The 27,545-nt window shown below is 45.8% G+C and overlaps 1 protein-coding gene across 2 annotated transcripts in view; it reads right to left on the bottom strand.

Moving 5' to 3' along the window:
* Positions 1 to 21,409: 21,409 nt before the first annotated feature.
* The window catches only part of CPEB4 (cytoplasmic polyadenylation element binding protein 4), a 714,680-nt gene continuing 708,544 nt past the window's right edge, over positions 21,410 to 27,545 (bottom strand). For both annotated transcript variants that reach the window (XM_069652419.1, XM_069652420.1), the window contains one exon: positions 21,410 to 26,661. In XM_069652419.1, the coding sequence (XP_069508520.1) occupies positions 26,434 to 26,661 (228 nt within the window). In that variant the 3' untranslated portion in view covers positions 21,410 to 26,433. The remainder of the gene's footprint in view (positions 26,662 to 27,545) is intronic.

The following is a 27,545-nucleotide window of genomic DNA, read 5'->3' as shown; positions in this document are numbered from 1 at the left end:
TTAGTCTTATTGAAGTAGTACATGACGGCTCTCCAACGTCTCGCTTATGTATGGCTCTTTCTCCAGAGATCTGCGGGTCTTGAAAAAATGCCAGCCGCTTAATAGATTGGTTGACATGGAATCTAGAAATTAACTACGGTGCGAACCGTGGGTGTGTTCTTGGGACCGGTTTATAGTGATAAAACCGAAATGAAAAATCTCGAAAACAAAAAGGTTGGAAAAAAAGGGCGAACAAAAAAAAAGTCGAATTTTTTTTATGCCGTTTTTTATTCGAAATGGGGGGGTTTCCCCCCCAAACCCCCCTTTTATTTTGTGTTTTTTACCAATTTTTTTTAATCCTGGACCCCAAAATAAATCTATAATTAAAAAAAAGAGTAATTTGACTTTTTTTTCCGAGATTTTTTTTCGACATTTTTGTTATTCGAGATTTTTGTTTCGAGATTTTGACCGACCACCCTTGGGACCACCTTGTTCTTGTGAATTGTGACAAAAGTCCGACAAAGAATGCTTGCCACTCACTCACCCTTCTTATAGAGGTGATGGCTAAATAAAAAAGCAGCCTGATAAGTAAGATCCCAGAGGATTGCTTTATGCATGGGTTTGAAGGGGGGCCCCATAAGCTTACTCAAGACAAGGGGCCTCATTAGGAGTCTGGCCATAACCCCGCCGGTGCTACCGGCGGATTGCTGCCGGACTCTTTAAGACTTTACCGGCACCTGACTTTCCGGTGCCACTGGGTGATTCCAAGTTCGGCAGACGGGAAGTCGGGCACTGGTAAAATATAATTCCCCATTCCCATAGAGCCCGATAGGACTCTATGTGAATGGTGACACGGAAGCACCTGCACAGTTGCCAATGGTGCCAGTGCTTCCGTGACCAGTCTGCCTACCATGGCCGCTGCGCCCAGCAGGGTCAGACCTGTCAGGCACAGCGACCATTGCAGGCAGACTCAGTTTGTCCATCCAGAAACAAGGGTGCCGGTGAGCTTACCGGCACCCTTGTTTTTGGACCGGCAAACTTATGAGGCCCCATGTTTAAATCCCACTCTGTGGGTGGATTTGCAATAGGGGCTACATCCTGTTTTCCCCTTCCATAAGGCTTTCACGACTGGAATCTTCCACTATGAAATATTGCTCTGTGATGTTGTGTATGTAGAAAGAGCAGCGAAATGGACCTTTAGGGAATTGAACACTATGCCCGAGCCCAACAAGTGCAGTAGATGGTGCACTATGCCAGAAGGTGAACAGTCAATGGGATTAATATTAGACTTTGTACACTGTATGACAACTCTCTTCCAATTGTTACAGAAGCAGTGTCTAGCGTTAGGTTAACATGCTTCTTTTAATATGTCCATGCATCTGTCAGGTAAGTTAAGATGTCTGAACTCTGACTTCAGGAGCCAAGATGCTTCTGAGGATGTGGATGACGGGTTGACCCCTGGTTCTGAGACAAGTTGTAAGGGCTGGTCAGTTTCATTGGTGGGCAAACTAACATCCCGAGTAGGTGAGAGTACCATATTTGAAGTGCCCACATTGGAGCAACCAGAATCATTAAGTGTTCCTGATGCATTTTGTGGATTACTCTGTTGAGGAGTGGGGTCAGAGGAAAAGCGTACCCAAATATCTGACCAACTCATCGACAATGCGTTACCCTTGGATTCCCTCTGGGGAATCTGGAGGACTAGGTGTGGCATTTTGTGTTCTCTTGTGGCAGACCCCATTTTGGGAAAAAAGCGTTGACAATATGCAAATGTAGCTCACTCATGTTCTCAGGGTAGGTCTGAATTTCTATTTGGTGTGTCTGCTAGGCAGTTGTTTCCTTGGAACGTGTTGCGATATGAGGGAAATGTTCCGCTGGAGGCTCCACATCCAAATCATCAGTGCTAGTCTGGACAGATAAGGCGAATGTGTCCTGCCCTGGTGTTGATGTAAAAATTAATAGTTACTCACCGTAGTGACTAACATACTCTTAGTCCCCTTTCCTCCATACTGCATGGCTGTCCGTCGCTAGGCACAGGAGACAGAACCTTTTTCACCAGAAAAAACCTACCCTTTAAATTTAGAGGCGTGTGGGGGCACGGCCCTGGGAGTATGCGCTCTCCTGACTCTGGCCACCGGCACCACTCCTCAGTCACACATCGACAATATTCAACATTGCCTAATGGCACCAAAATTAGGGGGGGTGGATGGTGGGACGTATGAAGGACGTATGAAGGACGTATGAAGGACGTATGAAGGATAGGGGACTAAGGACTTAGAGTACATTAGTCTCTAGGTTGAGTAACTATTAATTACTCTTACGTCCCGTCACCGAATGTCGCCCCAGGGTGGAGAGGAGACCCTCCTCAGGAAAACAGATTCCTTAGAACGGCCTGTCCAAAAGCCGCGTCTGACTTGGCGCCGGCATCCAAACAGTGCTTACAGAAAGCCGAAGGGGTGGCCCAGGTGGACACCCTGCTCATGACCTGCGATGGCACCTGCCGCTGAAATGCAAAGGCTGTGCCCTTGGCTCTGACAGGGTGGACATGTATATATGCTGGAAGCGGTTTGTTCTGCCCTCATAGGCTTAGTTGATGGCCGCAACTATCCACCTTGCTATCGATGCCTTTGATGCCTGGTAACCCGGCCTTGACCTCCCCGCCCCTCCCCCCCCAAAGGTGACAAACAGAGCTTCCGACTTGCGGAAGCCCTTGGCTCTGTCCAGATAGAATTTCAGAGGGCGCCTGACATCCAGACAGTGCAAGACCCTCTGAGCGTCGTCTTTAGGGTCAGCAAAAAACATAGGTAAGACTATCTCCTCGACAGCAGAGGCTACCTTAGGTACGGACGTGGGGGGTGTTCTCAGGACCGCCTTATTGTGGAAGCTAGTATAGGGTTCTGAAGCCACCAGTGCCTGGATCTCGCCGACTCTGCGAGCAGAGATGAGGCCCACCAATAGAGCTGTTTTAATGGTCACCAGTCGGATGTCTGGACGCCATTGGCTCAAAGGGTTTGTGTTCCAAGCCGCCCAACACTACATTGAGGTCCCACAAGGGGGTGGTTTTTTGATGGGCGGGAAGAGCCTGGCGAGGCCTGCCAAATGTCGCTTGACCACCAGGTTGGAAGAGGAAAATACCTCCTCGTCCGAATTTCTGTAGGCCCCTACGGCTGCCAAATAGGTGCAGCATGTATCCACCTGTCCTCCTGAGTGAGCAAGGTGAGCAGAGAAGGAGAGCATGTCATTGAGCGTGCACGCAAGGGGTTTGATTGTCTTCGAGTCTGCCCAGTGACAGAACCTAGACCACTTACTCTTGTACTGGCTCCCAGTAGCTCTACTCCTAGCACCCTGAATGATTTCTAGGTCAGCCTGTGATAGCTCCAGGTGCTTCAGCATGACATGTTCAGGAACCACGCTGCAAGGGCTAACTTCATTGGAGCAGGGTGGATGACCCTGCCCCCCACCCCGCTGCGAAAGGAGATGAGCTGGGCCCATCGGCAGGTCAATGGAGGCCTGTCTGAGAGGCTGAGAAGCTCCGAGAACCATGGCCTCACCAGCCACCAGAGCTACCAGAATGATGCTGAGGTGACATGATTCCTTTATCTTGAAGATCACCCTGTGGACCAGGGGAGTCGCAGAGAAGGCATCCGCGGTCATGCCGTTCCACTGAATCTGGAATGCGTTCCTCAGAGAGCTGGGGCCCTGCCAGGACGCGAACTGCTGGTACTTGTTGTCCCAGCAGGCAAAGATATCAACCTGAGGATGCCACCTCCAGCAACACCTGGTCGTTCAATTGCCACTCCTAATTGTCCGCTCCCAGTCTGCTGAGCCTGCCCACTTCCAGGTTGGACTCCCCCGGAAGGTGGATGGCCCTCAGGTATATGTTGTTCTCCAGGGTCCATTCCCACATGCTGGTCTCTAGGTTGCACAGTGGAGGGGACCTGGTACCACCCGGCTTGTTGACATAGTACATGCTGGTGGAATTGTCAGTCTGGATGACGACGACCTTGCCCCGAATGTGCGGAAGGAAAGCTTTGAGAGCTAGCCAGATGGCTTTGAGCTCCAGCCAGTTGATCTGAGACTCCTGCCCAGTCCAGACTGCATGGACGCTGTGGTTGTCCAAAGTGGTCCCCAGCCTTCCAGGGAGGAATCTGTAGTGATGGTGACCTGCGGGGCTGGCTGCCAAAGGGCTGCCCATCCGCAGGTTGCAGTTTTGGACCACCATGTGAGGTCTGGGGGGAGAGAAGGCGGAATGCTGACAAGCTCCGCTTGGGCGTCCTGCTCCTAACTCCATGAGGCTGCGAAGTGCAGCTGCAATCTCATCTGGAGTCTCATGCAGGGTACGGCCAGTAGGACCGCTGCCATGACGCCTAATACGTGTTGGTACCACCAGGCCGAGGTCACTTCTCGGTGAGGAAGTGAGTAGTTGCCCTGTTTATGGCCATGAACTTCTCCGCAGAGGGGAAACCTCTCTCAGAGCTTGTGTCCCATATGAGGCCCAGAAAGGTCAGGCTCTGCGTAGCTTGCAGCTGCGATTTCTTGAGGTTGACCGAAAAACCCCAGCTCGTGGAGTGTGTTCATAAGGGCAGAGCAAGTGTGATGCTCCGCCTCTGGAGATCTTGCCCTCACGAGGCAGTCGTCCAGGTACGGGTAGATGTGGTGGCCCCGAGGAGGGCTGCCATCGCATTCATAAGCCTGGTAAATACCCTGGGGGCTGAATTGAGGCCGAATGGTAGCAACTTGTATTGGGAATGGCAGCCCGTGATCCTGAATCGTAGAAAGGAGCAATGCGGTTGCCAAATCGGATGTGCAGATAAGCGTCCTTCAGATCCATGGAGCACATCCAGTCTCCCCTGCACAATGTCTCCACAATCCGTGCTGGCATAACCATCTTGAATTTTTGAAGAGGGAGGGGGAGGTTGAGGGGTGGAAAGGTCCAACACAACTCTCAGGCCAGCCTGGTGGTTCTTTTGTATGGCAAAAATCCTGGAGTTAAAGCTCAATCCTCGCTGGGAGGCTGGGACTTCTTCCAATGCCTGGCTCTCCACAAGCGATCGCACTTTCACCAACAGAGCTGCTGTCCCAATCTGTGGGAGTGAAGGAGGGAGGAGATTGGTAGGCGGTACCCCGTGGATACTACAGAGAGGATCCAGGGGTCTGCAAACTTCTGACGCCAAAACTGTGCATGAAGGGCAAGCCTGCCCCCCCACCGGAGACAGGTGGACCCGAATGGGCGCTTCATGCCTTCTTTTCCTCTGAGGCTGCTCGGGAGGAGGGGGAGGGGGGACTGAAATAAGCCTTTGCTGCCCTCTTTTGCGCCAGTGCTGACTCTAATGGTCAGGATGTCTCAACCTCTGTTCTTGGAAGCCCCGGAACCCGCCCCTTGTCGGAGCGTTGATGCGACTGGGTGTATGCCTTGGGAGTGGTTTTCGTAAGGATAGATAAAGACTATGCAGTTTGCAAACTTTTCTTTATCTCGCTCCTAATCGGGTGGAGTGTACGAGGTCACCACCCTCAAATGGAAGGCCCAATATGCATTCCTGGTCGTCTGGCTTAACTCAAGTAGCCCAAAGCCAGGCAGTCCTCCTCATGTCCGTGGCGATGCATATGCCCAGCCAGAGGGGTCAATGTGGGCCACGGTGGACTCCATGATGTCTTGCGCCACCATTTTAGCCTCTGCCAGTCTTGCCTTGAAAAGTGACTGGCTCAGCACTGGAAGCTCAGGAAGGAAGTCAGCTATTTCCCACCAAAGCCTCTGATTAACGGCGGCCAGCATGGAATCTGTGTTGGAGCAACAAAGATGCAGCGAAGCGTTGGAATACAGCTTCTTCCCGTACGCTTCCAAGATCTTCTCTTCCTTGCCTAGCACTGTCGAGTACGAGGTGGCCGAGGACGACAGGTTTTGAGTAGAGTGATGCCGGAGCAATCACTGATGAGTGTGGTTGAGGATGGGCCAACAGCAAGGGTGGCTCCCCCTCCATTTGCCGATACTTGATGTCCAGGCATCGATTGACAAGCTGGGACGAGTGGGGTTTGAGCCACTCCTTCTTGGCCAAGGCGATAACGTCCTTCTGCATCAGGATCCCAGTTCTAGCTGCGGGGTGTAGAGTGAGGACCTCAGCAAGAACCCCCCGTGCCTAGGGTTGCTCGACCTCGGATTGAGGAAGGCCCAAATACTCTGCCGGACCTGCAAGTCCTTCGTAGGCCTTGGCAGATGATGGTGTGTCAGGGTCTTCTTCCTCGTCTGTGTCCACCATGGCGTCCGGCTGGTCCGGAGCGGGGGGGGGGGGGAGGAATGCTGGGCGCGGAGGTGTGGGGACTGGAGACAGAGGCTGCAGTGGAGGCAGGTACGGAACCGCCTACTGTGGGAGGCAGGGGAGCCGGAATGGAAGGAGCCAGTGTGGGCAGCAGGGGCTGCACTGGGGCCTGCAGCGCTGGAGCCATAGGAGAGATGACTACAGGCGCAGGGAGCATGTTCCTGATGACAACCCTAAGGATGGCCCCCATCTGAGGAGCTCTCATGAGGGTGCAGAACTTTTTCGAAAAACCTGTCCTCACAGGCCGGTAGATTTTGACAGGGTAGTGGGTGGCTGCTGGGGCCGGTCCGTACTCTGTCTAGCTGGTTGCGGGGTAAACCTGCCCTGCGGTGCTGATGGATAAGCTGAAGGCCACCTGGTTGACACCAGTCCCACCTTATAACTCGTTCTCCCACCTGCTCCGTTCCTCAGTCCGGTATCGGACAAGCAGCCATTTTGTCTTGCGCAGTGGCCATCTTGTCGCACTGCATGCCACGTGCCTTAGTCGTGGTGCTTGGCTCACTGGGCCGGCCTCCTCCAAGACTGTTAGCGATGGAGCATGAGACCTACCCTGCACCTCAGGCCGAGGTCTGATAGGCGTGTCGCTCTTGGCCGTATCGCCGGCAGTGCTGCATGCAGGCGCCTCCCTCGGACATGTTGCCGGTACAAGGGCGTAGCCCCTCGGGTGTACACCCGATAAAAGACCCTTGCGGTCTCTCAGTACTGTCTCCGGAAGGATGCACAGACCCTGCGGCCTGGCTCTAGCCTCGGTATCCGTACTGGTGCAAGAACCTGAGAGGTTCCTCCCACTTGGGCGCTTCTTTGGGAAGGAGTCGCTCTTGCGGGGTGCGCTGGAAAAAAAAGAGGCCCTCTGTTGGGCCTTGACTTATGTCTGACAAAGTCCTTCAAGGCCTCTGGAGGCAGTTTCTCGAAGAGCTCACTCCAGCTAGGTAGTCTGTTCTTTAGAGCATGCAAGTAAAGTGGTCGCACGCGGTACAACCATCCCAGTTGTGGTCGGGGCCAAAGCAGCGGAGGCAAAGAGCGTGGGGATCGGATGTAGAGAAAATCCCTGACCGGTTGGACACCTACTGAAGGCTACTGATGTCGACATGCGCCTGGTAGGAGCATGGTACCAGAGGACCGAGTACCCGATTGATAAAAAGACAAAAAGATAGAAGAAAGTATCTGGGAAAGAGTGCATGGTATTACATGGCCAAAACCAAACCCCAGGAGCGCTGGTGAAATCGGCCCGTTCCCGTCTTGCAGAAAAGGGGACTGAGGAGTGGCACCGGATGGCGGAGTCAGGGGACAGCATGCTCTTAGGGCCATGCCCCCACGCGCCGCTGAATTTAAAGGGGAAGACGTTTTTTGACTGGTGGAAAAGGTTCCGTCTCCCATCCCTAGCGAGGGACGCCCATGCAGTATGGAGGAAAGGTGAGGGGATGTAAGAGTACATAACGGTTGTGCTGTCAGAATGAGTACAGTCTTCCTTGCAGAGTGATGCTGGAAAGCTTGTAGTTCTTTGCACACCATTAGCAACCCTAGGACTTTGATATGCTTCTTTATTAATGTCTGTGTCCACATGCCACTTGCTGTATGGAGGTAATAAACTCCCCTGCCTGAAATCTATGCGTCTGTTATTGTGGCTTGTGTTTGTGGGGTGACAAAAGGTTTCCTCCTTCCCTAGGTTGTCTTTTGTCCACCACTGAAGTGCTAACACCACAATCTATGAAACTACCACTAGATCATCCCTCTCTCCTTGTGACCATTGTTTCGTTAGCGATTCTAGTATTGAACGCATGTGCAGCCTTGCATGTGGCACAATGAAGATGCATGAAGCCATCCTACCAAGAAGACGCATCACCTTCCTGTTACCTAGCGACCGGCTGTATAAATCGTAGTTGAAACAGGTGTATTGTCTCCCGTGTGTGCTGTTAACACATGTGTGGTGTCTCTTGTTATGAGCCAGTTGTCCAGATAAGGGAACACTGGGATTGACTGTCTATGCAGGTGCGCTGCTAACACGGTTAGTACCTTTGTGAAAACCTGAGGGCTTGATGCAATCCCAAAGGGTAGTACTTTGAATTGATAGTGTGTGGAATCCTCTTTGAACCCAAGGTACTTTCTGTGAGCTGGCAACATTGAAATATGAAATTATGCTTCTTTCATATCCAGTGTTGCAAGGTAGTCTCTCTCTTTAGCAAAGGCATGACCTCTTGGAACGTTGTCATTCTGAACTTCTGAGGTTTGACATATGTGTTTGCAGGTCTTTGATCCAACACTGGGTTGTTGTTTTGTTCTTTTTTTGGAACAAGGAAGTACATAGAATGAATACACTTATCTCCGACGGAGGGACGAGTTCTATGGCTCCTTTCTCTAGTAGAGCCTCTATCTGTGCTTGGTGGAGCTGCTGATTTTCCAGAGACATGTTCTTGTGTCTTGGAGGATGATTACGCTGTATTTCATTGAACTCTTTGCTATATCCGTCCTTGACAGTTAGCACTAACTTGTCTGTTGTGCTCCTCTCCTATGCATGGGTGAAGTGAGAAATGCAACCCCTTTACTGGGGTGACATGGGAGTGAATATGTAGCTCCGAGTCATTACAAGGTGTGGACAGCTGAACCCCTAGAAAAGGCCTCTACCTCCTTGCCTGAACTGCCTCTGAATGGAGGATCGGCAGCTCTCCTTGATTGGCGTACCATGTGCTGGTGCCCGAACCTGAGGAATAACTGGACTGGGCTGACGTTCCATATCCCTGCGCATGAAAAATGTGTGCCAATTTCCATATGACGCACTTTCCTTGAAAGGCTTATTAGCAATCTGACCGTATGTTTTTAGGGCCTCCTCTTTTTTTGTGCTGTTTCTAGAGTATTGTCGACTAATTTTCTGAACAGAATTGTGTTTTCTATCAGCATATTGATGAGCATGGCTTGGGTTTTGGGTTGGAACCCAGAGTTTCAGCCATGCGTGGCGTTTGATGAGGGTTCCCTCGGCCGCCACCCTTCCTGATGTATCTGCAGCATAAAGTACGTTTTTAATAATGGCATTAGCAGTTTGCTTGCCCTCAGTTCAAGTTTTAAGGATCTGGGAGCCCAAGGGCTCTGGCACCCCACTAACCTGCTCTTCCACCAGATCCCATTGAAGCTGGCCAGAAGGGTCGTATGGTTGGCAATGTGCATCTGGTATGCCGCATAAGTCGTGACGTTTGTTCTAAGAGCTTTTTTAGTTTTTGCTCCCTTTATCTGGTGGCGCTTAGGTAGTGGGTAGGGGAGTACCCGTTCTTTGTCAGGGAGTCAGGTTTTGTGACTATTATTAAAGAGAGGGTCTTTAAGTGCAGGTCTAAAGCGTTTTTCTATGCATGGGTTGACTGCTCTAGTAAGAGTGGGGTATAAAGTGAAGGTAGGTGACGTCTTCAGACAGACTTTAGTAAAGGGATGCATTGCCCTGTTTCTTCTCAATAAGGATGTTATCAACAAAGTCAGTTCCTTCCTCTGACTCCTGTGTGTCTATCTTAAAGAAATCTACTAGCCTCTTAAGAAGATTGTTGGAGAGCAGCTCGTTATCAATAGGTGTGTTGGATACTGGCTATTGTGTGACATCTGGGGATGGTGTGGTATAGTCATTGGTTCATCGGGCCTGTGCCATGGTTGTTTTCTAAGGTGTCATCATCCTCATCTATCTCAATTACAGACTCCTCATAGGAGCCAGCCTGTTGTAAGCTAGTAACTTTAGTCAGAGGCTCCCCTTCTCCCTGAGAAATGTGCTTATGTTTGATAGGGCGTTTGTTTAAAAAAATCCACAAGTGAAGCCATTTTATCCATGTGCCTTTGAACCTACATGCAGTCAATGGACCACTAGACTGGGTATCCTGAACAGGAAAAACTGCTTCCTTTTGTTGCTGTGCGAGTTTCTCTGGAGTGCCTCAGACAATGGGATAGTGGATCCTGTATAACCTGACCCTTGCGAGTCAATATTTGTCAAAACAGACTTTTGGCAACAGTTTCAGCAGCTGCGTCTGGCTAGGTGGTTGTGTTGTGTGGGAAGGTTAGGTGTGGAACCACTCTGTTTCGTAAAGTGCACCAGAGTACGAGCAAGAGGCGCAGAGGTTTTCTGAACCATTGAGCTGCATGTTGAAGGGCTAGGTTCTGCAGCAGATTAGACACTTCAACAGGTGCACTGAAACATGTGCGGAGGGTGTATGATGTTTATGTGTTTGCTCATGTGTTAGCGCCTTGTGGGCCGCTACATCTTATGTGCGTGTCCCTGTCGACAGAGGAGCCCTCAATAGCAGTGCGGGACGGCTGTTTTCTGGAGCTGGGAACAGGCATCCAGGAGTCTTCGGTCTACTGGTCGAATGTCTTTCTGGCATCACTTATGGTGCTGGGACCGTCTTGTTCAGCCTCGGATTCCTCAGTGCCAGCAGGCTATTCAGGTGATGCTTCAGCCTGCATCGCGTAGGCTGCCCAGTGCATCAACCATCAGTCTTTAAGGGGTTTCAGCCGAAAGAGCTTACACGCTTTGCACCTAGTTTCCTGGTGGTCCTGAGGGATGCAGTGGTTACACACGTGTGTGTCCTTCCAGGGAAACTTTTGGTTGCAAGAAGCGCACCATTTTAATAGTCTTCTCCATTATAAGCGCCATAAGACAGCGAGGTGTAACAGAATAAAGAAATATATGATTTTAGGCATTCTGAAGTTTAAGAAATGTTTTCCTCACCACTCTCCCTACTGTGTAGGGCGAAGCCTGAAGGTAGGCTGTTGAGAATGTTTGTGGATCTCTGGACGGTTGGAAATATCGAACTTCGCAGGATGTGTCGAAAAGCCTCTGAACGAGCGACAACAATATGCTAGAGTTAAAGTTGAATATGTATCAGCAACTAGTAATAACTATTATAGACCTCCATGAAATGGGACCACCTTGATGGCGGAAAAAAGGTGAGCTCCCCCTTTAGCAAGTAAGTGAAGTTTAAGACATGCTTGGATGAGAACCACAGTTGAGCTGGCTTTGATTGTTAAGGACAGCAGTTAAAGCAGGCGAGTAGGGAGAAAAAGCAGAAGTGTGAGGAGGCACAGGGAGGTTGTGGGGTGTTGAGGTTGAGTGCAGAGGGAATGAGATGGTGAGTAATCTGAGAAATAAACAGGCAGGTACTGAGGAGCAAGATCATTGATAGCTTTGTAGACTAGGAGAAGGAACTTGAAAATAGAGCTGTCGGCATGAAGAGCCTACCAGCATGTTGTCTGTAGGTAGACATGGGGGAGGATCTGGGTAGACTGTACCAAGTGCAGGTAGAAAAGTTGAGGACTTTGTCTAGAGGGAGGAATGAGTAGACAGGAAGAGCAAGGAGTAGCCTTAAGTAGTAGTCCAGTTTGCTGAGCACACAAGTGGAGATTAGACATTTTGTAGAGTGATCAGTAAGAAACGGGCACATTATCCAAATGTTGAAGGGATTGATACGAGTAGCAGACAGTAGCAGTGATTAATTATTGCTGCCGTAGGTTGCTATCAAACAGGACCACAAGATTGTGAGCCTTGGGTGAGGAAGCAAGCAGGCCAGGCAGCAAGGAGAGGGGAGGGATAGCATTGTCAGCTGAGAGGAAGATGGCTTCTGTTTTTTTAATAGAACCACATGAATTGCACTGAGACAGTTCGTGATCTGTTCTGAGATGGCTGGGGTGAAGGGAAAGGAGTATAAACAGCCACGCGGTGCCCTAAAAAAGAGGACTTTTCTAGCTTGAAACGCTTGATTTACTAGTGAAGGGAAAGGAGACAACTATTTGAGTGTTATCAACAAAAAGGTGGTTGTGAAAGTCAACGGCTGAGAAGCCTTCATAGGGCAGAGGTATAGAGAATGAAGAGCAGAGTTCCAAGGACGGATGCTTTGGGGACGCTAACAAGGAGAGGGGTGGGATCAGAGGTTTGGCAGTTAAGATTTTAAAGGATCGACCTTCCAGTTAGGAAGCGATCCAGGGAAGAGAACATTTGTGAAAGCCAAGGTCCTGAAGAGTGAGGAGAGCGAAGTGGTCAACGGTCATCCCCTGACAAACTGGCCTGTCGCCTACTCCAAAGGCAATACAGTCTCTCTATCCGCTCCAAGAAGTGGGCTCACATCCAATCCTGCATGTCTAGAGCCTCTAACATGGCTGAACTCTTCAAAATCTGCAAGGGACTAGCCAATCCATCTGCAGTCTCCACCTCACCTCTTCCTGCTTAGGCCCTCTGTACTACACTGGCCACCCATTTCTCCTCTAAAACTCCAGACATTCTTCCCTCTCTCTCCCCCACCCAACCCGTCTCCCTTGGCCTCTGTTCCACCCCCACCCACTCTGTCCACCTCACCTATCACAAGGGATGAGATCTCTAGAGTAGTCCACTCTATGAAGGTCTCACACAAACAGCTGTCCCCTTATTCCTCCAGAAACATTAAGGACAACATATCTTCCCTCTCTCCCGCTCTTGCTGACATCTGCAACCACTCCTTAGCATCTGGCTCTTTCCCTTCTCTCAAGCACTCCATTGTGCACCCCATCCTAAAAAAGCCTTCTGCCGAACCCTAGTGTCTGGCCAACTACCACCCTCTCTCTACTACACCCTTCCCAGGGAAACTCCTGGAGAAGTTGGTCATCCCCCAACTGATCAAACACACTGAGCTCGTTTGTTGTTTACATGACCATCAGTCTGGATTCCGGGCATCCAGAGGCACAGAAACTGCTCTCCTGAACACCTTTGAAGAACTGCTTGCAAATCGTGACTACTCTCCTGCTGTTCTCATTCTCCTTCCACATTTGACACGGTCAACCATTCGATCCTCAAAGCGGCTCCAAGATATACTTGGTATCTCAGACCGGGCACTGGATTGGTTGGCCTCCTCCCTCAAGGACAGCCCTTCCCAGGTGCACCTAGACTCCGTCTCCACCACTCTCTATATGTGGTGTTCCCAGGGCTCTATATCCTCTCGACCATGGACTTTTCAACATCTACCTAGCACCTCTTGCTCACTTGATCTCTTCCTTCTATCCTAATTTCCAGTGTTACGCAGACAACTCTACTTCAAGATCCCCTCTTCCTCCTCTATCATCCCGGACTGTGTCTGCTATTCAGTCTTGGTGCACCTCCAATGATCTCCATCAATGCCAGTAAGACCAAGATCCTGCCCATCGGGACACCTGCTCCCCGTTTCCCTCCTGCACTCTGGCCATCCTCTATGGGCTCTCCTCCATCCCCTTCCACTGATGCCAGAATCCTCAAGGTCATCTTCGACTCCTCTCGCTCTTCTTTATTCCTCACATCTTGGACCTTGCCAAGAAGGGCCACTTTCAACTTCGACTCCTTAGAGGCTTTCTCCCTTTCCTCACCTTCCCCCAGAAGCTTGAAGTCTCTAGAGCTCTGGACCTCTCTCCAGGCAAGATTACTGTAACGGCCTCTTCCTCAACCTGTCTTTCTTCGCTCCATCTTCAACTAATCCAGAATAGGGCTGAAAGACTTATCCTTAGCCTCAACCCCTGGGACCACATCTCTCAAGCTCGAAGATCTCTCCACTGGCTCCCAGTTGCTGCAAGGATCAATTTCAAGACACTTTGGATCATCCACAAGACTATCTGGGGCCTGGGATCATGCTACCTGCAACTCTCAAATATTCTCCCTCCAGATCCCTTCCATCTTCTTGCTCTAACGCTCTGCTGATCAAACGCTTCACCAAGCAGTGAGCTGGGGGCAGATCTCTCTCCTCAGCTGGCTCCCTCCTTTGGAGCAGTCTCCCTCTCAGTCTTGAACCAGACCACCTCAAGTTCCGCAAACAAAGAGCTTTCTCTTCTCATCCTTCCCTCTCACCCTCCCGTGTCAACCATCCCCTCTGTTGCTGAGATTGGCAGCCTGGTCCCCCAAGAGTTCAATAGGGTCCTGGCCTTCTGCCCAATCGCTCCAAGCCCCTGCCCTCTTGGCCCTCACCTGCCTGTCAGGGGGTTTGCCTCCACCCACACTTAGCTGTTGGGCGGTAGACCTTCCTCCTCGTCCAAGGAGTCTCCGCCCATACACTCACCTGTGGTACTTCCTCCCATAAGGGACCCGAATAGCACTTCCTCTCAGCCCCCCTTCTTTTCCTTTTCTATTCACTGCACTTGCACGCTCTGAATGTCACAAGGCCTAGTAGTATTGTCTTGTTGTATAAGCACCTTAGAAATCTCCCACAAATAAATTGTCATGATCTCTGCTTCCAAAAGGTCAGGGTTTTCCCAACTCCCTTGGAAGCAGATCCATAACCCAGGTTCTGAGTGCCAACCAGTCCCAATTGGGACCTTTTGGACCCAGTCCTGGCGCCAGTGGCACCAGGCTCATAAATATGCCCAGTCCCAGCGCTGGAAGCGCCGGGCTCATAATGCTTGGGTGGACTTACCTGCAGCAGACCATGCTGCTTACTTGCCTGCCAGTTGAGCCTCTGATCCTCTTCTGTTTGGAACTACTTTTCCTGTTGGGTGGGGCAGGAGCCACTCCCTAGATTCAGAACACTGGAACTCTTCTGGAAAGCAGGAACTCTTTTCTTACCTAGGCGTGGCTGTGGAAGGAGATACCTAAGCACTACAGGAGGCTATTTAAACCACACCCGATGGATGAATCTTGCTTTGCGTTATTCTGCATCCTCTGCAGCAGAACGCTCATCGTGTCTTCTGCATCTGATCCTGGGCCTAAGGAAAAAGGCTTACCATCCTGAATCCAGTCTTCAGCAACACCTATAAAGACAAGAAAGAACAGGTTAGCATTACGGTCTTCAGTGACAGCTCTTCACTTACCTGGTCCATCGGCTGTCACCAACGCCTCGCGCTGCATTCCGGCATCTGAAAGACAAAGGCTTACCTAACTCTTCGTGCGCTCCGGAGGTCTTCACACTGCATTCCGGCATCTGAAAGACAAAAGCTTACCAACTCTTCGCACGCTCCGGAGGCCTTCGGCGCTGCATCCCGCATCTGAAAGACAAAACAAGGTGCGTTTAAAGACATTGGGGAACTTTAATACTCACGTGCCATTACTCCTTTCCACATCTAACCCAGTGGGTATTCCGGCACCCTGCAGCCGCTCAGAACTTGTACCTGCAAAATAAAAAGACAGTTAGAGCGCATCGTGAAGCAGGCAACAAGCGCTTACTTACGTGCTTCCAGGCGCTTCTATTCATCACACGGGCTCCATCTTCAACTCACTTCAGCCCGGCATCCGCCATCGCCGGAACCCTGCAAAACAAGAAACATCATTACTAAAGACTTTAAAGACATTAGAATTACTCGAAACTTACCGTTCGTGCAGTAAACGACGGACAGCAGTCCTCTGAAGTCAAGAGGCCTGCTCCCCTTATCCAGTGAAGAAACTGGTTACAGCACCCTGCCCCGAGGCAGATGGAGAGCACGGCGTTCACTTACCTAAGGTGAGAGCGTTAACCTTTGGGGTTCTACAGGAGAAGAGAAAGGGAAGAAGAGAGAGACATTCAATAACCCAGTTCCTTAATCCCATATTTTCTATCTGCAGACATCTTACCCTTCAAGTCAGACATACAGTGCACAGAGGTCCAGCCCAAAGAGCCAGCCGTGTGTTACACATCACCTTTGCAGATACGGTATACGCCCAGTCAAGACCGGCGCCTCTACGGGAATCAGGTGAGCGTTACATAAATAGTGTCAAAAGCAGAAGAAAGGTCCAAAAGGACGAGTATAGAATGGAGCTTGGATTGATGGGCATTAGAGAGAAAGTGGGTGTCCTATATGAGTGCAGTCTCAGTGGGGTGTTTAGCATGGAAGCCAGATTCAAGCAGATCTCCCAGGCCATTATGCTCAAGGCACTTAATGATCCGATCGAAGACCAACTGCTCAAGGACTTTTAAATAATGGGGATGTAGAGAAACTGGGCGATGGTTTACTGGGACGCTTGGGTCAGCAGATGTTTTCTTCAATTGGGGTAAGACAGTTGTAGATTTGAAGGAGGCATATCCCCCCTTTGTTTGCATACATTAACTTTGGGTTTCACTCTAAGTTAACAGGGCAATCCAGACGTGGACCCCTTGGTCACTGTTCTTAGAGAGGCAGCAGTTTCACCTCACTGATGATGCCCAACAAGGCTGAAACACGTGTATGGGGTTACTGATGGTACTCTTGTTCAGAGGAGAATTGCCTAGCATTTCGGCGCTGGACTGCCCCTGGGCAGGACAAAGGCTGATATGCGGGGAAATTTCTTCTCTGTGAAAAGGACAGTGAGCTAAAGACTTGGTAGAGTCTCTCCCAGGGGTTATTCACCCAAGAACAGGTCATTGGGCTGTGTTCGTGCTGGTAGAGAGATTCCCAGACCCCCCTTTGTTTGCTCATTTAATCTTAGTCATTGAAGAGGGGAGATGAGGAGTAGAAGGTGGAGGGACCGAGATGTTCAAGTGAATAATACAGTGTTCAGAGGGAATGGGGTTTTTAAAACTAGGCATGCACCAAACGTCCAGAGTTTGACCACATGCCAATAGGTCATCTTTTTTTCAGAGGTTTCTGGGAGGAGTACGCATAGTTCAAGACTACAAGTCCTTTTGACATATCGCCTGTGGGTTGATCAGGTGGATTTTCAAATCCAGGTCAGAAGCAGAGCTGTAGAAACAGGGCATCCCAATATAATAATAAATATTAGTCATAATCTGGATCTTCCATCCTTAACCAGGCGGCACCACAGTGCTATATCAAGTGATCTTTTAATGCATTCATTATCGGTCATACCGAGTGTGGAATTAATGTTTAATACTGGTCCCTTCTTAAAGCTATAATGTTCAACTTGCACAAGTGTTAGTTTATCCAAGTAAGTAAACCTATGGTCATCGACATAGGCAAGGCCTTGTATTGCCACATATCAGCCAAGGGTTCCTTGATCAGATGAAATATTTGCATTTGTAACAGACCCAAAATCTGAATAACAAAGTGAGCGAAAAACACACAAAACACAATTATATTGTATCTGGTTGTTTATATAGTGCTCTTTCCCCACTTGTGTGGCCTCAGAGCACTTTTTCTGGTTGGAACGCCCTCGGTGACTGTGGTCAATGAGGTAGAAAGCTCTAAGGAGTTTAGCTTAGGAGATGCATGTGTGCAGGTTGCCGAAGTAGGACTTGGGTGGCTAGCAAGTCTCGACTAAGCAGCCTGAAGAGATGTCAGGCACTTGGGTAGGCGCCATTGGGAGGATTGCGATAGATTACTATTGAGAGAATCAATATGTGGCCAGCTGTACAGAGTTCCTTTTGGATGGTATTTGCTGTATGCTAGTGGCAGAGGTTGAGGTACGTCAGGTGTTGCAGTCTGGATGGCTATATTTGATGCTAGACTGGATGTGCTTAGCCATAGCAGCATTCTATCATGCATGGATGCTTGGCTGTGCCTGCGGCCTGTGTCCACACTGGTGGTGTGAGATATACATACCATATACTGTCGAATTGTTTGGGTGGGGGTGATCTTTGTCCGGTGTAACAGAGGAAACAGGCATAGATTTGAGAGTCCAATGCCATTGAGGCCTAGGTATCCGAATGCAGTACGTTTCACTGTACACTAAACAAAGATGGAGGCTACCCCTAGATTAGAGAATCCTGTATGTTTGTTTATAGATTTTGTATAGCGCGCCAAACCCCAAAGGTAGCTGGGCGCAACAGAGAACAGAAAGGCATAAAAACTTAAAAACTTAGTTACAGGGTAAAGCACAATAAGAATATGATACATTACATTTGACATATCAGATAAAGGAATATACATATATACAGTCATATTAGGTAGCCAGGATAAGAGTTGAGGCATGGTTCAGCTCAGTTGTCATTGGATCGTAGCCATGTAAGGGTATTCTGCCTGAAGCTGTAGTAGGATTGGTCCGTTGTAATGTTGAGTGGGAGAGCATTCCAGTATTGGGCTGCCTTGACGGGGAAACCACTGTCACCTTTTTTTGGTCTAAATTATATCTGTAGGCAATAGGAGTTGGTAGTTCTGGTGGGGCGGGTTGATGTTTTTCTCGTTATTCTTGCTGCTAGGTGGGGGGGCTGCATTGTTAAGGCATTTGAAGGTAAGTGATGCCATTTTAAGAGATTCTGTCACATATTTTGAGCCATTTGTGCTCTCTTCTTTTGTTAGAAATATGTTCTTTCGATGGTAAGTTAAGGGCAGTTCTAACGGCATTGTTTTGCAATGTTTGGAGTTTGTCAAGGATGTATTTGTTGGCTCCCAGATACAAGACATTGCAATAGTCGAGTTTGGAGAGTATTAGGGCGTTGGCGATGATGATGCAGCTGGCTTGGATAAGGAAGGCTCTGCTTGCCCCGATAAGCTCGCACGTATAGGCAGTAGAGGAAGCTAAGGAGTTCACTTGTTTCTTTAATGGCAAGGCCGAGTCGAGGTGAAAGCCTAATGTTTTAACTGCTTTGGCAACTGTAATTTTATTACCATCAATATTGAATGCCGAGTAATTGGGGCTGGGTTTTTTGAGGTTAGCATCGGAGCCGAGGAGCAGGATTTCAGTTTTATAATCATACAGGCATAGGCCATGCGTGGCCATCCATGCCTGAATGATGAGGTATATTTTGTTTAGCACGCCGTATCAGAGACAAAATTGCCCGAAAGGGAAATGAGGATCTGAGTGTCATCAGCGTAATTAGTGTATGTGACACCCAGTCTGTCCAATTTGTCAAATAAGAGCTTGGTAAAGATATTGTAGAGAGTTGGCGAAATGCAGGAGCCTTGGGGTACACCGCAGGCTATTTTAATGGGGTCTGCTGATGCCAGTGGGGACAAGAATTTCATTGTACGGTTGTCCAAGAATGATTGGATCCAGGCTATGACCTCGCTTGAGAAGTGGGCGGCCGAGGCCAGGTGTTCGCACAGGACTGTGTGATCCACCAGGTCAAAGCCGCTGACAGATCAAGGAGGAGTAGCATAGCAGTGTTTCCCTTGTCATTGAAGCTCGTCGATCTGAGCTTTGAGATCAATTAAGGCTGTCTCTGTACCGTGCTGCGGTCTGAATCTGTATAGTGGGAAAGAGGGCTGGGTTTCACAATGCAGTAGGTTTCAGCATATTCTGAACAAAGATATAGGCTACCCCTAGATTTGAGAGTCCTGTATAGTGGGAGAGAGGCCTAGGTTTCACAATGCAGTAGGTTTCACCATATAATGAAAATGGATGTGGGCAATTGAACAGTTGTCTGGGGAACGATGCAGTCTAGTAATAACAATGCTATAACAGTGTGGTGTAGACCAACATAAATAGTACCAACACAGTGTGGAGCCTTCTAGATACGAGTCTGGTTAATCTGAACAATTCTCTTGGGGTACAGCACAGGCTAGCCATCACAGTACTATCACAATGTAGTTTAGTTTTCAAAGTGGTAGGGGTTCCAGGGCAGAGTGAACGCTCCATCCTTCACCCTGACCATTCCTACCTTGACTGTAGCTGCTGATTGACGGCTGGCCACTGGCTTCCCCGGCTGACACCTGCAAACACGATATGGAGCCACCTCCGTAGGAGCCGCCCTTTGCCTTGGGGCCCTTAGCCGCAGGGGCTGCATGGGCAGTGGGCTGTCCCAGGGAGGTCAGTTATGACCAGGTAGATGCACTAATCGGGGGAGGTGGGTGGGCTGGGAGGCAAAGGAAGCGGATACAAGGGGAGCGAACAAGTAGGCAGGCAGTGTCCGGGGGCCTCAATTTTGAATCCAAAATACGAGTGCAAGGCCCAGGAGGGTCTGCGCACCACCAACCTTACCTGAAATGAACGGAAGCTAAAGAGGAATTCAGGGGCTGCTGTAGCAACTTGCTACGGCATGTTGGGGAGAATAGACTATCGGGGTAGGTGGGAGGGAACGGAAGCGGACACAAGGGGAGCGAACAACGGGGCAGGCAGGGCCCAGGAGCCTCAATGACAACTCCAAAACATGAATGCAAGGGCCGGGAAGGTCTGGGCACCTCCAACCTTATAAGGATAGTCAAATATTGTATAGCGCCTTCATGGAAATGTTCAGGCAAAGTGTACAGTAAATGGCATATGAATTAAAATAGGATCTAAATACGGCTGACAATTCTACAACAGCATTTAGTGGTCCTGCAATATTGCCTTTATTTCAGGTGCCTTTAGTCATATGACTTGACAATTAACCATTTCACTAAATTTGAATCAGTTTCCTTGGGAATTCAAAAGTCAGGATAATTCATGGCTTTCCAATTAGCTAGTGTTTACCAACTATTCCTACTGTCTTCATAATTCGCGTGACCAATGAGAATTCACCAAGTGGGTGTAAACAGGCAGTTTAATTTTAGGGGAGCACCATTGTACCAAACACTAACACCTTCTGCTTTTATCAATAAGCACCATGCCCAACACTTGGTAAGCACAATAGCAGATTTTTCACAGACACCACAAGCTACTTAATTTCAGGACTTGTACAAAGCTTTGAGTGAGCTAAATTAATGTTTGCACTGTGATAAATACTTTGGCATAATAAAATCCAGTGGATAATTGTTACTTACTATACTTGTAATTGTCTGTGTCGAGAAAAATGAGGGCTCCACAGTGCCTCAGCAATTCACAGGTTGTAACAGAAGTGGTGTTATCCTCAACACACTTTCTGGTCATTTTACTAATGTAACCACATGTTTACATGAGTGTCATTCAGCTAACTAACCAACACAGCTGGCACACTTAGGAGATGGGGAGAAAGGAGTCTAACGGTTCACCCCTTTATGCACCATTGAGTGTGGTTGTTTTGGGGCATTTCTGTATACATACAGAGCTCCTGGAAAGGCAGGCAGGTGATATCTGTGTGCTTTATAAAACCTCAGAAGGATGAAAGATTGACTTGGCAATGGAAGATTGAAACAAGGATGTTGTACTCTTCGACATTTGCATGGATCAACCTACTGTGCGATTAAAGCCTAACATGATTGCGTTGGCAGCAATCCAAGGTTACTGAGTTGATAATGCCATTGTCTAAACTTCATTAAACAAGATCATCCATGCTCCCATCACAGTCAAACGTGGTGGTACCATTGTGTGCGTACCCGCACACCATTGAGTTTTGTATAAATATTGCTCAAGAAATGCAAATCAATGTGTAAATGGCATTAAGCGTATTAACAAAAACACAAACACCTTTAAAGAAGCATAAGAGTTAAAAGTTTTATTCATTCAACATCTCACATTACAAATATTTAAAAATTATATGCATACTGGTATAAATAGTCATTTGCAAACTATTTAATATTATTTTTTCACTAGCACTTCAACAAATGAACTCTTAAAAAAGGAACTTGTGTTATATAACTTAATTAGAGTAGAACATACAAAAATATGAACTTAAAACGTGAAAATGACTTTAATAAAAAAATGAATTACCTTTTATTTAAAATGCTATAATAAATACTACAACCTCCCCATACACAGTAAAAACTATATGGAAATTCAGCCAAGTAGTACAATTAATAACTGACATACTTAAATAACTTTTCCTTCCAATAATATGAGCAATACATTAAAATAAAAACAGCAGGGATTAGTAAAAACTAGACACCCACTTGTTAAAAGATTCACTTCCAAAAAATATAACAAAAATCTGATGAAATTATAAAAACTAATTATACTTTAAAATTTAAAAATATAAAAAATAAAACAGTTGAATACAATATTGTCCCAATTCTTACAATGCTATCAATCACAGTAGCTTTAAAATAAGGTCATAAAATAAAGCAAATGACCAAAACCTCTTTTTATTCCATTTTTTAAAAATAATCTCAGTTTTACATTAGTAGAAAGTTTGATTTCTGATTCTTTTCTTAGAAACACCAGCAAGAAAGAGGATTACTAGAACGGTAGAAAATGACATTTTTAAATGTCTGCAATTAAAAACAAAGAATTACACTGCAAAGATCTTCCAAAAATCTGAAATAAGTATTGCACATAACAACTTGAAGTTAAACTTGCCACAATTTATCACATTCAAGTTTTAAATCACCTTTTAACAGAAGGTTTAACTCTTTAAACAATAAAAAAGGGTGAATTATCAAGTCTTTCCAACAGCATCCTTATAAAATGTGAAATTTCATTCATTGCAAGTTTTACATTTGCATTCTGCAGAGGTCTGTGTATGGAGAAGTATATACGATACCAAAGCAGGGGGCAGTTGGGGGTTCTTTACATATGAAATAAATCAGTAACGCCATTTCTACAGTGCAAAAGATCACCACGTAATCACCCTGGAACTACATGGTAAAGACACGACCATTGCCATGCGAGGATGCTATAATTATATGCATATTCCCACCTTGTAAACTGATGTGCTACTATGAGATCTATAAAACTACCATTGACATGTCAAGTATGTGCATTTGCCGCGCACAATTTGCAATATTTGCAAGACTTACTATTAGAAACTCACTATGGGGGCACAGGATTCATTTTAGGGGACAACAGGCATCTTAGCTAGGTTACGGTACTGTGAATTTGCAATACTTTTATCGATGGTGGCACTTGAGTTTTACGGAACTAACCATTAGATGTTTGTATTGATTCACATTACAGGTCTTGCTCAATGATAAAGTTCAAGATGTTGACATATTTACACAAATATTCCTCGTTCCTCGAATCTGGCCTAGAACCAATTCAGAGGTTTTACTTGAGCAGAACATCCCCTTGTATACACCTGTAAATTTATCATTCTAAATTTTGAACTAGACTCTTGAGTCTCTTAAAAAAAATACACAAAACAAAAACGAGGAATACATTTTGTGACTTTACAGACATCTGGCAGTATTTAGAAGTCTTTCAAGAACCTTTGCTTGAGGTTAATGGTACAAAACCTGTGACAAATAGTTGGATCATGGATGACAACTATACTTGTAAGTTATGTTCTATATTAAATACCAATTGCACAACATCTTACACGCCTGTAATTAATGAGTGCAGAGTGGCTGGTGCCATGTTTTATGCCCTGTAAGTTGAAGTGTTACACGAAAGAATCTGTAAACACTGTCACATAATCACAAGTGGATATTAGCAGAATAATGATTTCTTACATGAGTCATGCATACTAACATTACAAATCTGCCACCTGGCAGGCTCTTATTTATGTTTTTCATCTTAAAAGAGTAGACACATTTCTGCATCACACATCGAACATCAATTTAGCTATTAAAAATGGTTACATATTCACCAAAAATTTCAATTCAGTATAGATTAAAAACAAAACTTAACAATAAGCTCTTGACATTTCACTGACAATGTCGTACTTTAAATGTCTAAGCTACATTTATATACTTGAATGTTGTTGCAAGGGACTATCCACAAATAGGTTAATTTTTCATGTTCATGCTTTCTTTAGTTTCCTCTGAACTTTTTGCTACTTCTTGAAATAAATACACACCAAAATACCTGGTGCAGGGCCTATGATGTTCAGCAACATGCTTTCTTTTCTCTGCAGATTCTAAAATAGCATTGCCAGTGCACAACATCCATAATTCAACATGTATGCAGAGCACTGAAATGTATAAAAAGCAGAATATAAGAAAATAAAATTTATTAAAATTATTTATATTAAAAAATGAAGTATATGAAGATCTCTCAGTAATAAAAGTACAAAAAGCTACTCTTTGCAATATGAAAAATTGAGGTATTGCATAAAGAGATATCCAGTCAGTGATAAGTGTGCCTAAAAATGCTCACTGTTGGAAAAACAAGATATACAAAAGTAGTGCATAACAAGTATACATTATGTGCATGACAAAATAAGTTAGCTACAAAAACACTGTACCGAAATTCAGCAGGTCATGTACAAAGGGAAAATTATTCTTCAAAGCTAGGTCTCAAACAGTGTTATTTCTTGTAATGTTAACTCACCAACGCTTTTTACTGGGTAGCAATGGCACAAAAGCACACCCAATCCTCCTGAAAGTGAAATAGGTTTGTGCCAAAAAATGTGCCATATTGGTGAGAATAAATTAGCCTCAATAAATTAAGTTATTGGGACAAAGTGTTTTGATACATCTAGCCACCATCGTTTTTGTCCAAAAAAAGAAAAACTGCTGTAGGTAATATACACACTAGTAGACCATTTAACTAGATCGCAGGGTCAGTTAGATGACAATATTGTTTGACCATGGCTAAGCTATTTTAAAGCCAAACCTGATACTCTTCTTTCCTTCCCGCAGCAATACAAAAAACAAAACAAAAAAATTACCTTGCAGAGTCTACTGGTGTGCATGTGTGCAGACACAAATATGCATCTTAATTTAACATTTAAAATATGACTTACTTCAGAAAGAAACTAGCTACCCAAGGGCACTCTCCATTTGCTTCTAAATCATTCCTTGGCAGGGATTTTGTTAAGAGTGTTTCCCTTTCTGAGCGTCACTATTCAACATCAAATGTTGCAAATTTATCCGGAATGGCTAAGTTAAGCCTGAACAGAAGAAAAGGACTTTAAATAACGTTTCCCATTTCCATGAAGATGAGGGCCACACACTGGTTGGTTGAGTAGCAGCTTAGAGTCAAGTCTTTGGTGTTGAGAGCCTAGAATAGTTTATTAGCATGGATTAAGATATGGCCCTACTATTTCGTCACCTTTTTAATAAGCACTGCAAAGCCCATAGCTAAGCATAACATAGCATTAAGGAAATTCTTGATTAGTTTCAGGAGATCATGGTTAATTACCTCTTGTGCCATATGCTGCAGAACAAGTATTTTGGAATAAGGATTCGGTTAATGCTTTGCAAGCTCAGACTAAGCAGCGCATGCACAGCTTAGCAGAAGTTGGCACATCAGACACTCGTGACTCATAGTTCCATGTTTAAAATTTGAAAATACGCTAATTTATTTTTAATGGGAAGAGTGATATAGATGGATGCATTTTTTGTGTGTGCAAAGTTTGACATGGCCCAACACTGGGCAGTCGAACTGTACAAATGATGTCTTGCGCTAAGGTAGCTTTTTCTTTTCACCTTCTGCAATCTCTTCATGACATTGAAAATTATAGGTATCAAAAATGACTTTACATTGAAAATGTGACCAATTAGCAGCCAATTTATTTTCTTCATTCCAGTTACACTTGAAGTAACTGAAGAGCTATAAAATCAAAGTGACATCCTTGAGGTATTTTTAGGTTTTGTGTGTCAAAATGGAGAGCAAAAGCTGACACCTGATGGTTAGTAAATTAGGAAATAGAGATATATATTAAACATCAAAAATAAAATCTATACATTTGTTCTTTAGGAGAGGAAATGCCACATTTGCTACTCATTTACTTAGCTTTGGTAGGATTTCAGGGACTGTTACCAGATAATTTTGCTTTTTAATTTTTTTAAAAAATAAATAGATAAGTGCACTCCCTCAGTAGTAACTTTACCAAACGGTTACATTCTTTAAAACGTTAAGTGTAATTGCTTTATTACAATATGCCAAGATCTAAATAAAATTGGAGAAGTTTTTTATATTGCGGTGGCTGCAACTCTGAGGCAAAGGGATGCATGTATTAACCTCAAAATCCTTTAAAAAATAATTGAAAATAATTACAATGCTGCTTCAACCTTACTCGTGCATTTTTTGTTGCTCAACATGCGCTTTCCTGTTAAAAGGCAATCGCTAACTTCTTTCGTTTCTGTAACAAAACAAGCAAACAAAAATGGGCATATTTTGTTGAAAAAATAAAGCTCCCTCTAAAAGGAATTGTGTCAGAACAGACTGATAGTGTTATTGTGGTTGCATGGTTATTTTAATAAAAGTATTCTTATGTTATTTTATATTAACAATAATTTAATTAAAAAAAAATACTCTGTTTCATTTTTCTTCCTCACTCAAAACCTTTTTTCTTCTTTCACTCTCCTCTTAAGAAACAAATGTTGCATGAAGTCCCTCTGCTCTCCTGGTCTAAACGAAGACAGAGTGAAACACGCATGCAACAGGGTAGCCATATGAAAAATGAGTTTCAATACAGTTTTCAATGACACGACTCTACAAAATACCTATAGTATAGGCCATTCTTTCATTATACTATTGATAAAATACAGACTACTACAAAAGGGCATGCGATCTTACAGGATGGGGATGGGGTGGTTTGAGGCGGGTGGTGGGATTTCAGGACAACAGAAGAGTGCACTTATTTTGATGCCTGCATATGACCACTAGTACCGCAACAATCTCTCAGTTCCAGCGAAAGGAAATATGTCTCGGGCGATCTCCTCCTTCCTTCACCAGGGGTTTGTGGAATTCCCTACCAGCTCTTGAATGGATAGCAGCCCAGCAATATTCACAGTAATACTGCAGACAGGTAACGTTAGCACAGAAGAACGGAGCAAATTTTCCACCGCAGCGGGCTCCCTGACATTCATCGCAGAGCTGATCATCCAACACATATGGCTTAACTTCAACCTGCAGTCAAAACAGAAGGGAAATGCATTTTACTGCATAAATATATAGCCACATCATTGCATTTTTCGTTACCATTTAAACATTCTTAAAATGTCATTGTTTATTGATCCACAAAATAAGCTATTACAAAATCGAACACTAAGTAGGCATGTTGTCACAGAAGAAATTAAATATAATCATTAAATGAATACTGGATACAGATCACTTAAAGTGTGACCAGTACAATAAAATGGATCATGCAATAGAACTATCAGTTTCTTTATTACCTTTTTTGTTTTTAAAGCAAATATTTTAGCATTGGAGTAACAAGTAATTAAAGGTGGAAGGGGGGGAAAAAAAATTCAATGTCCAAAAGGGTGGTCATGTCCCATTACCCTTCATCTGATCCTGCAGGTATTCCAGATAAAATCACAAATCAAATTTCTCAAAAGATCTAATTTTAACGTGAACCAGGCCAGGTTTTTGCCATTTCGCTCCAGGTAAATTGCAGAAAGGGCGATCATGAAAAACATGCAGAACAGTCTCATATATACCATTCCCAGAAGTACATAGCGTGTCTACTTGCTCAAATCTCTACCAAAGCACTTTTAGGGACTCGTAAAGGAAAGATTTCCGAGGCATCTCAGGAATACATGTGCACTTGTGGTATGGCTACATAGCCTTTTCTACCCTGTTCTCAAAACACAGACTAAGTTAGGCTTAGAAACTACTGAGGACAACAGTTTCACCTGCCAATAGGGCTCCTTTGTAACAGCAATATCAGCCCCAAACAGCTGATTGGAAACATCCAAATCATTATCCATGTTCACTCTTGAACAACCAGGATCTAATATGGGTGAGCCATTGGTGGTTCTTTGTGCAATCCAGCGATATTCAGAGGATTT

The sequence above is a fragment of the Ambystoma mexicanum genome, chromosome 3p (genome assembly GCF_040938575.1).
Source record: "Ambystoma mexicanum isolate Mex_15411 chromosome 3p, UKY_AmexF1_1, whole genome shotgun sequence".
Taxonomy (NCBI): Eukaryota; Metazoa; Chordata; class Amphibia; order Caudata; family Ambystomatidae; genus Ambystoma; species Ambystoma mexicanum.
The sequence above is the reverse complement of the archived record's forward strand: the minus strand, read 5'-3'. Positions and strand labels throughout refer to the sequence as shown.